At 40.7% G+C, this 15,040-nt stretch overlaps 1 protein-coding gene across 1 annotated transcript in view; it reads right to left on the reverse strand.

The window, feature by feature from the left end:
* LOC149971804 (uncharacterized) overlaps positions 1-11,398 on the reverse strand; it is a 65,326-nt gene extending 53,928 nt beyond the window's left edge. The window contains exon 1 of the mRNA XM_090219753.1: positions 10,918-11,398. Within this exon, the coding sequence (XP_090075879.1) occupies positions 10,918-11,013 (96 nt within the window). The 5' untranslated portion in view covers positions 11,014-11,398. The remainder of the gene's footprint in view (positions 1-10,917) is intronic.
* Between the last annotated feature and the right edge of the window lie 3,642 nt (positions 11,399-15,040).

The following is a 15,040-nucleotide window of genomic DNA, read 5'->3' on the forward strand; positions in this document are numbered from 1 at the left end:
GATTCAATCAAAGTTCCACCCTTCATCTCTACTTATCGACTGAAAGGCTGTCCCTATGTCAAATCAAATTTCATTTGTTACACACACATGGTTAGCAGATGATGAATGAAATGTTTGAATTTAAAAGGCATATACTGTATGTAGCCTTGAAAGATGGTACAACTGCCTGACGAACAAGTAGGCTTTTAGCACAGTCTGTACAATACTGGAGCCTTTGCTAAAAGGAAGAGATTGTTTGAAGGCGAATATAAGAACACAACTTCATGGTTGCGTTGGTTTGTAGTGCAACATATGCAAAATATGACTTTGGGTTCATAGATTTTGAGATTTATATGTGAGCCATATGCTGAAATCACATACAACTTACCAGAGCAGTAACATGGCAGATGGGCCACTTTGCATCCAGATACCAGAGTACTGTAGAGAATCATATTAAAGTCATTGGAAATAGAAACACAGAATATACAGTCAAATGTCCTCCAGGTAGGGTACGACGTTTTTAGGGCTGTCCCCGACTTAAAACCTTGGTCGACCTAGAGTCATCTGTTCGTTCGACCAATCGATTGGTCAAAACATTTTTTTAACCTGTATTATTCCCTATATAGACACCACCTGTGTTTGAGTAAAATCAACTATATGTAGGCTACGGAGTTTGTCTGATGCTTTAAGCACACTGATTAAATAAAGACACACAAACGCCTGAGGGAGACAGAGATTGAGAGAGCCTAAGCAGATGGGAAAAAAACCTGTTCCCGACCCTCTACCTCCTGCTTCTGTTGGCATTCGCAGATTCTGCTGTTACGCTCCTGCTGTTACGCTCCTAATAGGCTACACCAGGGGTCGGCAACCTTTTCCATTTGGAGTGCCAATTTATCTTACCATTTCTACTGATCTACATGCCAGTTATGATTTTTATATGCACACTTCCATGTAACAGTTTCTTTTCATTTATAGTCTTTTAATATTTCAAAATCATGTGGTTAATCACAATTCTAAAAAGTAACTTCCATTGACAACTATGTAAAAATAGCGACAAATAAAAACATTACAGCCTGCAGGTAGAAAATATTCTGACTTAAAATAAATATCCTATAAATCACATTGGCTATGCATGGCTATGCCTGCAAGGAACTTGAAACATTGTATCAACTATTAACTTGGGTCCTAACTTGGGTCTGGCCTGAAGCTTGCTCTAGCAAACTTATAAAATATTCTGAGCCCTCAGATTTTCCTGCTCCAGTGAGCTCCTGACAGACATAGCTGTAGGCTATTTGCGCAAGGGATAAGAAGTAATCAGGTAGGCCTATTTTATGTTTCCACCAGATCAGATTCATGACATTTTTCCCCACTTTCACACGGAGTGGTTATCGAAAGATAATGGCTATCTGACAAAAAATTTTTTTTTTCCTCGCTCAACTGTTTTCATTGAACTTTTTAAATGGTTCAACAGGACCTAACCAGCCGAAAAACCTAAGTAGTAACATTAACACTGTGCCATCTAATCGCTGTACTCATAATATACAGGAAACGTATCACCGAATGGCGAGGATAGCCATGTGGCAAGCACAGCATCAGATTCAATAGTTAGGCAAGGGCAATTTAAGTGTAGGAAATTGTCTGTGTCCCCAGTAAGTACAGACGGTAAGGGGAGTGATGAGCTCTACAACAGAGTCTCACAACTCAATGGTCAGCTCAGCTATCCCCATTGAGACCGTGTCTGTGCCTCGACCTAGGTGGAGCAAAACAAAACATGACAGTGTTCGCCTTAGCAATCTCACTGGAATAAAGACCTCCTTCATTCCTGTCATTGTTGAAAGACATTGTGATATCTCACATCTCAAAATAGGGTTACTTAATGTTAGATCCCCCAGTCACAAGGCAGTCATAGTCAATTAACTAATCACTGATCATAATCTTGATGTGATTGGCCTGACTGAAACATGACTCAAGCCTGAAGAATTTACTGTGTTAAATTAGGCCTCACCTTCTGGTTACACTAGTGACCATATCCCGCACGCATCCCGCAAAGGCAGAGGTGTTCCTAACATCTATGCAACCTACTCAATCACTTTTTATAGCTACTGTTTACAGGCCTCCTGGGCCGTATACAGCGTCCCTCACTGAGTTCCCTGAATTCCTATCGGACATTGTAGACATGGCAGAAAATATTCAAATTTTTGGAGACTTTAATATTCACATGGAAATCTCCACAGACCCATTTCAAAAGGCTTTCGGGACCATCATCAACTCAGAGGGTTTTGTCCAACATGTCTCCGGATCTACGTCTTGCCACAGTCATATCCTGGATCTAGTTTTGTCTTGTGGAATAAATATAGTGAATCTACATGTCCTTTCTCATAATCCTTGACTATCGGAGCACTATTTGTTTACGCTTGCAATCGCAACAAATAATCTGCTCAGACCCCAACCAGGGACAATCAAAATCTGTGCTCTAAATTTTCAGACAACCCAGAGATCCCTAGATGCCCTTTCCAGACTCCCTCCACCTACGCAAGCGCGTCAGAGTACAAAAATCAGTTAACCACCTTAGGATCTTAATTTAACCTTGCGTAATTCCCTAGATACAGTCGCACCCCTAAAAACAAAAAACATTTGCCACAAGAAATTTGCTCCCTGGTATACAGAAAATACCCGAGCCCTGAAGCAAGCTTCCAGAAAATTGGAACGGAAATGGAGCTCCAACCAACTGGAAGTCTTCCGACTAGGTTGGAAAGACAGTACAGTGCCATTTCGAAGAGCCCTCACTGCTGCTCGGTCATCCTATTTTTCCAACCTAATTGAGGAGAATAATAGCAATCCAAAATTGATTGTTGATACTGTTGCAAAGCTAGCAGCATTCAACAAGAGAGGATAGCTTTCACTTCAGCAGTGATACATTCATGAACTTCTTTGAGGAAAAGATCATGATCATTAGAAAGCACATTTTTGTCTCCACATTGAATCTGTGTATTTCTCAGAAGTTCAGCTGTCCAGAGTCTGCAAAGAACTGCCAGGACCTAGGATCAATGGAGACACTCAAGTTGTATAATCTGGTATCTCTTGACACATTCATGAAAATAGTCGTGGCCTCTAAACCGTCAAGCTGCATACCTATTCTTACCCTATTCCAACTAAACTACTGAAAGTGGTACTTCCTGTGCTTAGCCCTCCAATGTTGAACATAAATGGCTTCCTATCAACAGGATGTGGTGTACCAAACTGTTAGGAAATTATGATTAATATGACTGAACAAATCATTTTAAATGGAACTGTAAGTAAACTTATACTCTGTTATATTATGTTTAATAGACAATATGAGTTCATAAGAAGAAATTGGGTGACAGGACAAGGAGTAATAAAATGTTAAAGAACACCATTCCAACTGGGCAGGAACAAATGGGTTGTGGACTGTAAACACATAAGGTCGTTAGCCTATGGTTGACCCAACCTGAAACTTAGCTCTGGGGTTTTTAGATAAGGCAGTGAGTGCATTCCTACGGTTTCTGTTAGTTAAAACTGTCAGTTCAGTGGTGATCGATAATGTTGAGGGGTCAAAAGTTATCTGGGAGTGTGTTAGTAAGTTAGAATGAACTTTTCACCTTACTTTGTCCTGTCGAGAGGAGGGGGTTCGGTTAAGGCAGTGAAATGACGTCATGATCTGTATTTAAACTGATGCATGTGTTTGAGTGAGAGCGCGCTCCGAGAATAAATTCTATTACCTATTATTTAAAGACTGGTCTGCGTCTATTTTATGCAAACAAGACATCTTACAAATAATCATAAAATAGATGAAGGGCTTTCAATTGATGAAAGCACATTGGCTTAATTAAATTATACTAACACAAACTCACTAAAAGTGGCAGTAATAAAACATCTATTGAAAAAGCCAAACCTTGACTATAAAAATGTTTTAAAAAACTATATCTATATATATATATTGCCTATATCGAATCTTCCATTCCTCTCAAAGAAAAATGAAAAAGCTGTGTCACTGCAACTGACTGCCTTCCTGGAGACAAATAATGTATATGAAATGCTTGTCTGGTTTTAGACCCCATCATAGCACTGAGACTGCACTAGGGAAGGTGGTATAATGACCTTTTAATGGAGTCAGACCAAGACTCTGCATCTGTCCTTGTGTTCCAAGACTTTGGTGCTGCTTTTGACATCATCAATCACCACATTATTTTGGATCGATAAGAAACCCTAATTTTTCTACACGGATAAGTTCTTGCCAGATTTAGATATTATCTGTCGGAAAGATATCAGTTTTTCTCTGTGGATGGTTTGTCCTCTGACAAATCAATTGTACGTTTCGGCGTTCCTCAAGGTTCCGTTTTAGGACCACTATTGTTTTCTCTATATATTCTACCTCCTGGTGATGTCATTTGGAAACACAATGTCAACTTTCACTGCTATGAGGACGACACACAGCTGTACATTTCGATGAAACATGGTGAGGCCCCAAAATTGCCTGCACTAGAAGCCTGAGTTTCAGACATGGCAGCACATTTTTTTTATTTTAAACTTGGACAAAACAGACATACTAGTTCTAGATCCCAAGAAACAAAGAGATCTTCTGTTGGATCTGACAATTCATCTTGATGGTTGTACAATCGTCTCAAATAAAACTGAAGGACCTCTGTGTTACTCTGGAGCCTGATCTCTCTTTTGATGAGAATATCAATAATATTTCAAGAACATTGAAAAATCTGAAACTTTTCATGAAAAAATGGTGCAGAAAACCTAATCCATTCTTTTTCACTTCTAGATTAGACTTACTGCAATGCTCTACGGCTACCTGGATATAGTACTAAATAAACTTCAGTTAGGATTCTATCAGCTGTGTTTAGCACTGACTAGAACCAGAAATGTGATCATATTACTCCAGTGCTAGCCTCTGGCTTCCTGTTGAGGGTAGGGCTGATTTCAAGGTTTTACTGCCAACCTACAAAGCATTACATAGGGATAATAGGGAAGATGGGTGACACCAGGAGGGGTGGAGACAAGCACAAAGACAGGTGAAACAAATCAGGGTGTGACAGTTTCAACTGTTCTGCTTTCAGCAAGGGAACCTGAATCTGTTCACCGGGCGTGCTACCTTGTCCCGGACCTGCTGTTTTCGACTCTCTCTCTATCACACTTGTTGTCGCGACTTCTGAATGCTTGGCTATGAAAAGCCAACTGACATTTACTCCTGAGGTACTGAGTTGTTGCACCAACTACAACCAATGTGATTATTATTTGACCCTGTTGGTCATCTATGAACGTTTAAACATCTTGAAGAACAATCTGGCCTTAAATGGCCATGTACTCTTATAATCTCCACTTGGCACAACCAGAAGAGGACTGGACACCCCTCAGAGCCTGGTTCCTCTCTAGGTTTCTTCCTAGGTTCCTGCCTTTCTATGGAGTTTTTCCTAGCCACCGTGCTTCGACATCTGCATTGCTTGCTGTTTGTGGTTTTAGGCTGCGTTTCTGTATAGCACTTTGTGACATCTGTTGATGTAAAAAGGCTTTTATAAATACATTTGATTGATTAATTGATCAATGAATAGATTGACAACTCTTAAATGGAATGAAATACACCAAAACTGGTTCCTCACAAGTGTAGCTTAGATTGTGCAGTCTGCAAACAACGTGTCCACTCCAACAATGAGAACAGTAAAATACTGTAAAAATACTATATTGAATGCAATAACACAAATTACCGTAATCAAACAAACATTGTAGATGACAAATTATGGGAATTAACGGTAAATGTACCACTGGTGATACTGGTGTGCGATCCCAGCAGCCACCACTGAGGCAGGCATGAATAAGACAGGTGTCTCGTGCCATGAAAAAAAATATCTGCCTTCCACACTCTTGGCGTTCTCTCAACCAGCTTCATGAGGTAGTCACTTGAAATGTATTTCAATTAACAGGTGTGCCTTGTTAAAAGTTCATTTGTGGAATTTCTTTCCTTCTTAATGCGTTTGAGCCAATCAGTTGTGTTGTGACAAGGTAGGGGTGGTATACAGAAGATTGCCCTATTTGGTAAAATACCAAGTCCATATTATGGCAAGAACAGCTCAAAGGTGTTGATTTTGTCATTGCCTTGGATGCTAAAAAGAGCTGTGCTGCCATGTTTATTGACCTGTCAAAGGGTGTTTGACACTGTTGATTATCAAGTTATCAAGAATAGGCCTGGGATATACAGCCTGTTTATAGTTTCAGAATTATCTTCTCGACAGAACTTAGGCCATCTTGACAGATGGGGTTAAATCTGAATTTCTTGAGATTCAAAAAGGTGTTCCTCAGGTTTCGATTATGGGTCCATTATTGTTCACCTTGTATATTAATGACATAGGAAACACTGTTAATATTTGTAACATTCATCTCTACGCAAATGACACAGTTTTGTATTCCTGTGCCACCTCAGTGCAGCAGGCCATTCGGGAACTTCAGCATGACTTTGATTTCAATACAGAAATCACTTACAGATTTGAGTTGGAGTTGGAAAAACCAAGAATAAAAATGGAGCTGTGCTAAAGGCTTCAAAAGAAAACAATAACGGTAAATTGCTAGCTACCGTTTTAATCGGGAGCTCAATGGTAAAGCAAGCGTCAATCCAAGATAAACGGACACTTTGTTTTCCAGGTGCTAAAGTCACCGACTTACCAGTAGTCAAAAAGCAGATTCCCGACCTGTCAACAGTTGTGTTGCACGTTGGTTCAAATTACATTATGTGAGACTCAAAAACAACTTCTTATTGCTTGGAAACAGCTCACAGCCTTGCGGGAATTATCTTTTATTTTTTTTACATTTAACCTTTATTTAACCAGGCAAGTCAGTTAAGAACGAATACTTATTTACAATGACAGCCTACTGGGGAACAGTGGGTTAAGGGGCTGAATGACACATTTTTACCTTGTCAGCTTTGGAATTTGATCCAGCAACCTTTTGGTTACTGGCTCACCACTCTAACCACTAGGCTACCTGCCAATATCTTAGGACCAATCCAATCTCCTCGCTGTTGTGGGACTGAGAGTGTTAGTCGTATGTGGTCTTTTCATCTATGGCTAATGCATCTTTCTAAAGACATGGGCACGTCATTTGTTGACAATAAAATGTAAGATAATATAGAAAATAGCCCTATTTGGTAAAAGACCAAGTTCATATTATGGCAAGAACAGCTCAAATAAGCAAAGAGAAACAACAGTCCATCATTACTTTAAGGCCTGAAGGTCAGTCAATATGGAACATTTCAAGAACTTTGAATGTTTCTTCAAGTGCAGTCGCCAAAACCATCAATCACTATGATGAAACTGGCTCTCATGAAAGAAAAACCCAGAGTTACCTTTGCTGAAAGAGGACAAGTTCATCAGAGTTAACTGCACCTCAGATTGCAGGCCAAATAAATGCTTCACAGAGTTTAAGTAACAGACACATCTCAACATCAACTGTTCCGAGGACACTGCGTGAATCTGCCCTTCATGGTTGAATTGCTGCAAGCAAACCAAAACTAAAGGGCTTTTTGGTTCCAACCTCTGTCTTTGTGAGACGCAGAGTAGGTGAACGGATGATCTCCGCATGTGTGGTTCCCATCATGAAGGTGTGATGGTGTGAGGGTGCTTTGCTGGTGACAATGTCAGTGATTTATTTAGAATTCAAGGCACCCTTAATCAGCATGGCTATCACAGCATTCTGCAGTGATACACCATCCCATCTGGTTCGCGCTTAGTTGGAATATTTGTTTTTCATTAGGACAATGACCCCAAAACACCTCCAGGCTGTGTAAGGGCTATTTGACCAAGAAGGAGAGTGATGGAGTGCTGCATCAGATGACCTGGCCTCTACAAACACCTGACCTCAACCCAATTGAGATGGTTGGGAATGAGTTGAACCGCAGAGTGAAAGAAAAGCAGCGAACAGGTGCTCAGCATATGTGGGAACTCCTTCAAGACTGTTGGAAAAGTATTCCTCGTGAAGTTGGATGAGAGAATGCCAAGTGTGTGCAAAGCTGTCATCAAGGCAAAGGGTGGCTACTTTGAAGAATCTAAAATATATTTTGATTTGTTTAACACTTCTTTGGTTACTGCATGATTCCATATGTGTTGTTTCATAGTGTTGATGACTTCACTGTTATTCTACAATGTAGAAAATAGTAAAAATAAAGAAAACCCTTGAATGAGAAGGTGAGTCAAAACTTTTGACTGGTACTGTAAATCAACCAGATTTCCCCCCCAGTCCTGTCTGGTCGGTGGTACTGCATTAGAGATCAGAACCTTTGTTTGAATCCAACTTTGTAAAATAAGATTGTTACCTCAGTGTCTTGCCTGAGTCATTGGGCAGTTGGCCAACAAATTAAAACGAGTCCACTCATATAGCATGGGGAATTAATACATGTAGAATAATTCACTTGTGACAGGTAGTCTAAATCATAATTTTGTTATTTTATCAAATTAATCTAAATCTTAATGAGCGTGCTGGCACTGAAAAACCTGGATCCATCTGCAACCCATTGAGCTAATTGATTATTACAATTAACGAGTTGGATATGAACTGGTTATGAAAAAGCTTAGCATTTTCATATTGGAAGAATACCAAGAAAAACACAGTACAACTGGCCTTAATATATCCACACTTGACAAGGAAGGAGACTCGTAATAGAGTTGTCATCGTGAGAAAGAGGCACACGCACATATTCACATGCACACACTCGCTGCCTTCAAGTGGTTTCATTGGATGTTGGTCAGAGATGAAGGCGGTGGAAATATATTTTATTTGATTTCTTATCTGAACATTATTCTGGGGACCTACTCCGTATGCGTGGGCTGCTGTCTTATGTTGCCATGGCAATGATTTTTCCACCCTCCTATTCTTGTCATCTGTGCAGGGGGCCACCATGTGGGAAATAATGGAATAGCCTAGAAACAGCACCATTCACAGTATAGGCTGCTACACAATACTGTATATGACCATATGTGAACATCACACCATATGTGAACACCCTGCATCTCAATAATAGACTGCTTCTACCAAGGTTCACTACTGGTTACAAAAATTAACAACAAATACCCCATTTTCTGTTGGCAAATCAGCCGTCTCCCCTTTTCTGGGATGCATTTCGATGTTTTTCTAAGGCTTTGATTAGGTGTCAAACTAATCCCATAAGATAATTGGAACTGTCAGATGTGTGGGCCCTACACAAGAAAGGTACACTGTCAGTTTTCACAAGACGTGCCAGTCGCCTATCTGGCTTTATGGCCATGTTAGAAATAGTCCTGTGGAAATTTAGGCTGGGGGCTTTATCCAGGTCAGTGGAGACATAACTCTAACCTGAAAGAGTCGGAAAAGCCACAAGGCATTCTTGCTCTTCAACAAGGATGAAGCGATCTTCCTGAAATGGGGGCACATTTTATTCTGACCCTGGCTCAGTTGGTATAACATAAAACAATCTAGGTTATCTAGTGTGTTAGTGAGTGTAACTAAATTGTTCCTATTCCTGTGCTATCCCACTCAAGCTGTTTCTACTCTTTATAATTTTGTCTTAGTAAAAGCACAATATTGAAAATCACTTCTGGAACCACCATAGGACCCCTTTCAGGGCAACAGGTGCCAAACTACATTTCCCATGATGCACTGTTAGTAACCTTAAACCCCAACTTTGTTGTGCCCTGACTGTCTACTGTGCATGCTTTTTTTTGTTAGGTGAAAATCACCTTTAAGCACAGTTATTTAAATCGGATGTTTCATCACACCGCTTAGAATTCCCACATTGTGATTGAAATGTAAAGAAATGTAGCTAAGGTTGACACGATTTAACCAGGTCTGCGGCGTTAAATTGGCTAGTTAAATGTCAATGCACTGAAGCTTTGTAACGAATGTATTAGCTAGCAGTAACTAACATGCAACTAACTGTCTTCAATACATCCTGAAGGGTGTAGAACGCATATTTTGGGACTTTAATCAAACAAGATGAAGGAGCCATAACTGTAACAGTTTGCACTGGCATTAGACACCGATGTATGTTGCCTAGAAACCCGGCGTTAGGGGCAGAAGCTAGAGTTTGAATCAGGAAAGTTTACTCTCACGACCTCTACAAGCCAGAATGTTGAATATGATTATATTTTGATGTACTTTACTGGTTGTCCGTGCTGTTGGTTCTTTTGGCTTTAGAAATGTGAGACAATATATCCACAGGAAATTATAATTACATAAACTTGTCAATGCACTGTTAATGCATTTAGATTTATATCCCCTGAAGCATACGCAGGTCCATGTTATCACGAACTGGGCAAGTATGCATGTCTCCTGCAAGTAATTTTTTTACTTGTGCGCAGAGGAATGCACAAACATTGCTTTGAAAATGTGATGTAATTATACTTTCCTGTGGATATATATTGCCTTACATTCCTACCGCCAAAAGGACCAACCACACTGACAACGGGTAAAGTGCATTCAAATATTATTTTATTCAACCTTCTGGCTTTTAGAGGTGGTGAGAGGAAACGTTCCTGATTCAAACACTAATTTCTGCCCAAAGTAGAATTCTCTGCAATTCAACGTTATGTTCAGGCAACCTGTTCAGGCACCTGTTTTCTGCACACACACCACCACCAATATGCTCAGTACACAGGCTGACAAAGTAAGGAACTCCACATTGCAAACGACCAGCGTGCATGCAGTGTCCATTCTTTTATAAAGTCTTGTCCTTTATTGTAACTACACTAACTTTGTTATGTCATAGATATGTCAAAGTTCCCAGGGAGAGGATCATACATGTCAGCATCATTGCTCACATTGACCATAGGAAGAGCACCTTGGCTGACAGGCTTCTGGAAATTACAGGTCTCGTGTGCATTACCATATCCATACTCATGGATCACACAGATACTCATGCATTTAGTTGTATTGTATGATATGTCTCACCTCATCGCTTGGTTTTGATAGGTGCCATAACCACCAGGAATACCCCCCATAGCTGCGGCAAATAGGGGTGCTGCAGCAACCTTGAAAAATCGACATAATAATAATTTAAACAAAACATTTACACAGCGTCAATATGCGGTGTTTTATAAACAAACATGTACAGTAGTAGAAGGTGTCTGCATTCTGACGCGAATGTGCAGGTGGGTCACTCTCTCCAGGGATGTATCCTATTGACCATTCGGACTACAGCGCCCTCCGCAGTGCTGTGGAGAAACTGCAGTTTGATGTGCAGAAGGACAGCAGTCTGGCACCGGGAGCAGGCTGGAGGTTGTATAATAACAATACCAACTAAATGATCATCTAATCTCTCATCCACTACTCAAAGCTATGCAAGTGGTGAAGGGTTGACCTTGACAACTCCTCTGTCAAAGTGACAGCTTCCACCATGCCTACGAGGCTGTCCTGTCCTGCGCCAAGCTCATTGAGGTAATACACAGCACCACCCTCTACAGGGGGCTTCAAATGACATGTACATCTATTGCTGGGAAAAGTTTATGTGATGATATCCCAGCAAAGTAAATGCACACATATACAGTGGGCTCCAAAATTATTGTGCACTGGCAATGCACAAACAATACTTCAAAAGATATTACAAATATAATTATAGAGATAACCTCAAAATACCAACATGTGAGAAGCACTGTACTTTATTAATGTTTCAATGGAACCAACCAAAATCATTCAATAATTTAATACAAAATAAATTTAACCAAAATCAAGGTATCATAATTATTGGCACTCCTCATTTAGTACTTAGTGCAACCACCTCTGGCAAGTATAACAGCATGGAGTCTTTTCCTGTAATGTTTGACAAGGTTAAGGAACACATTTTGGAGGGATTTTGGACCATTCCTCTATGCAGATCCTTTCAAGATCCTTCACATTCTTGGGTTTGCGCTTATCAACTGCCCTCTTCAACTCAGCCCACGGATTTTGGATTGGATTGAGGTCCGGCGACTGAGATGGCCATGGCGGTGCATTGATTTTGTTGTCACAGAACCATTTCTGTGTGGATCTTGAGGTATGTTTCGGGTCATTGTCTTGTTGGAAAGTCCACCTACGGCCAAGTCCCAGCCTTCTGACAGAGGCAACCCAGTCCCTTTGGCCTGAATTTTGCACGCCCAATTTTTCAGTTTTGGATTTGTTAAAAAAGTTTGAAATATCCAATAAATGTCGTTCCACTTCATGATTGTGTCCCACTTGTTGATTCTTCACAAAAAAATACAGTTTTATATCTTTATGTTTGAAGCCTGAAATGTGGCAAAAGGTCGCAAAGTTCAAGGGGGCCGAATACTTTCGCAAGGCACTGTAGTAGCTTTTGAGATTGCGTGACACCCTCGCAGGATTACGAGAAAAATCTGCTTGCAAAATGTGTAAGGAAACTTTTGTTAATTCATTTAGAACATGGGTGTGTACGATGTCTAGTATGGTAGCTGATCCTAGTCTCTTACCCTCTTTTAGCACAGAGATGATGACGCGCCTGAAGAACCAGGCAGAGTGTAAAAAGAAGATGCGGTATGTTGGCACGTGCAAGTCCCCAAAAGATGTCTTCCTCAGTGATCTGAAGAGGAAAGACAAGTAGAATATCAGTATCTTTATTTATTGAAGCAAGTTTTTGTTCAACAAATAGACTTTAAAACAGCAAAATAACTTTTAAAATGTCCCATACATAACTTTAACCCCCAAAAAGTTATGTAGATCTCATTGCCAAGAAAAATATGACGACAGATTACTCGCTCAAACAGACTTTAAGTGCAAGGTGCAATACATCAATGAACGCTTGTAAATAATAAAACAAGATATGTTATGTCATTTGTTCTGTTTCTCTCTCTCTCCCAGTGGATCCAGTGTGCCGGTTGTAACAATTTGGCTGAATCTTAATTATACTTGTATTTCTTTGATTCCTCTCTCCTTGCCGTCTCCTCAAAACACATTGGTGGGGAAGATCTTCTGCTCCATTGTTATTTGAGAATGAGACGAGGGAGGGAGGGCTTGAGGAATCAAGGAAATACAATAGAGATGAACCCTTTGTGTACTGTTCTGTGCAGTTGGAGTTCTGCTCCACTAGAGGGCCGGGCACTGATGGTTACACTTACAACCCCTTCTCAAATCAAATTTCATTGGTAACATATATGGTTAGCAGATGTTAATGCAAGTGTAGCGAAATGCTTGTGCTTCTAGTTCTGACCGTGCAGTAATATCTAACAATTTCACAACAACTACCTCATACACACAAGTGTAAAGGAATGAATAAGAATATGTACATAAATATATGGATGAGCGATGGCCGTGCGGCATAGGCAAGATGCAGTAGATGGTATAGAGTACAGTTTATACATATGAGAAGAGTAATGTAGGGTATGTAAACATTATATAAAGTCCCATTTTTTAAAGTGACTAGTGATACTTTTATTACATCCAATTTGTTATTATTAAAGTTGCTAGATTTGAGTCACTATGTTGGCAGCAGCCACTCAATGTTAGTGATGGCTGTTTAACAGTCTGATGGCCTTGAGATTGAAAAACAGTTTCTGTCTCTCGGACCCTGCTTTGATGCACCTGTACTGACCTCGCCTTCTGGATGATAGCGGGGTGAACAGTCAGTGGCTCGGGTGGTTGTTGTCCTTGATTATCTTTTTGGCCTTCCTGTGACATCAAGTGGTGTAGGTGTCCTGGAGGGCAGGTAGTTTTCCCCCGGTGATGCGTTGTGCAGACCTCACTACCCTCTAGAGAGCCTTACGGTTGTGGGCGGAGCAGTTGCCGTACCAGGCGGTGATATAGCCCGACAGGATGCTTTCGATTGGGCATCTGTAAAAGTTTGTGAGTGTTTTTGGTGACAAGCCGAATTTCTTCAGCCTTCTTCACCACGCTGTCTGTGTGGATGGACCATTTCCGTTTGTCCCCGATGTGTACGCCGAGGAACTTAAAACCTTCCACCTTCTCCACTATTGTCCCGTCGATGTGGATAGATCCCGTCGATGGATCTGCTGTTTCCTGAAGTCCACGATCATCTCCTTTGTTTTGTTGACATTGAGTGAGAGGTTATTTTCCTGACACCACACTCCGAGGGCCCTCACCTAGGTAATCAAGCCTACCACTGTAGTGTCTTCTGCAAAGCTGATGATTGAGTTGGAGGCGTGCATGGCAACACAGTCATGGGTGAACAGGGAGTAAGGAGAGGGCTGAGAACGCACCCTTGTGGGGCCCCAGTGTTGAGGATCAGCGGGGTGGAGATGTTTCCTACCCACACCACCTGGGGGCAGCCTGTCAGAAAGTCCAGGACCCAGTTGCACAGGGCGGGGTCGAGACCCAGGGTCTCGAGCTTAATGACAAGTTTGGAGGGTACTATGGTGTTAAATGCAGCTTTGGTTTGAGGAGTGTTTGCTGCTTCTCATTGAGCATGCTTTCATTTGCATGTTTTTAGACCAATAAAATGAACTCTACATGGCAAGTAGTAGATACATTTTTCTTATTTGATCTTCTTCTGTGGGGAGGGTTATGTTACAAAAATAAAACCACTGAGATGTGAACTAGGGATCTTGTGCTCAGTAACCCAAGAGTCAAGCACTCTGCCATCAAGTGGATCTGTAAGATGATGCGTGTTGCTTTTATTGTCACTGGTCACTGTAATTAATAACTTTAGTTATATATATATTTTTTGGTATATTACTAGTACCTGCTAAAGTTCTTAATATATATATAAACATATATAAATAAATGCAACAAGTGTTGGTCCCATGATCTGAAATAAGATCCCAGAAATGTTCCATATGCACAAAAAGCTAATTTCTCTTCAATTTTGGGCACAAATTTAATTTTGGGCACAAGATAATTAATCCACCTGACAGGTGTGGCACGTCAAGAAGCTGATGAAACAGCATGATCATTACACAGGTGCACCTTGTGCTGGGGACAAAAAGCCACTAAAATCTGCAGTTTTGTTACACGACAGATGCCTCAAGTTTTGAAGGAGCGTGCAATTGGCATGCTGACTGCAGGAATGTCCACCAGAGCTGTTGCCAGAATGTAATGTTAATTTCTCTACCATAACCTACCTCTGTTG

Source organism: Oncorhynchus mykiss, chromosome 25 (assembly GCF_057628025.1).
Source record: "Oncorhynchus mykiss isolate SJ-2025 chromosome 25, ASM5762802v1, whole genome shotgun sequence".
Lineage (NCBI taxonomy): Eukaryota > Metazoa > Chordata > Actinopteri > Salmoniformes > Salmonidae > Oncorhynchus > Oncorhynchus mykiss.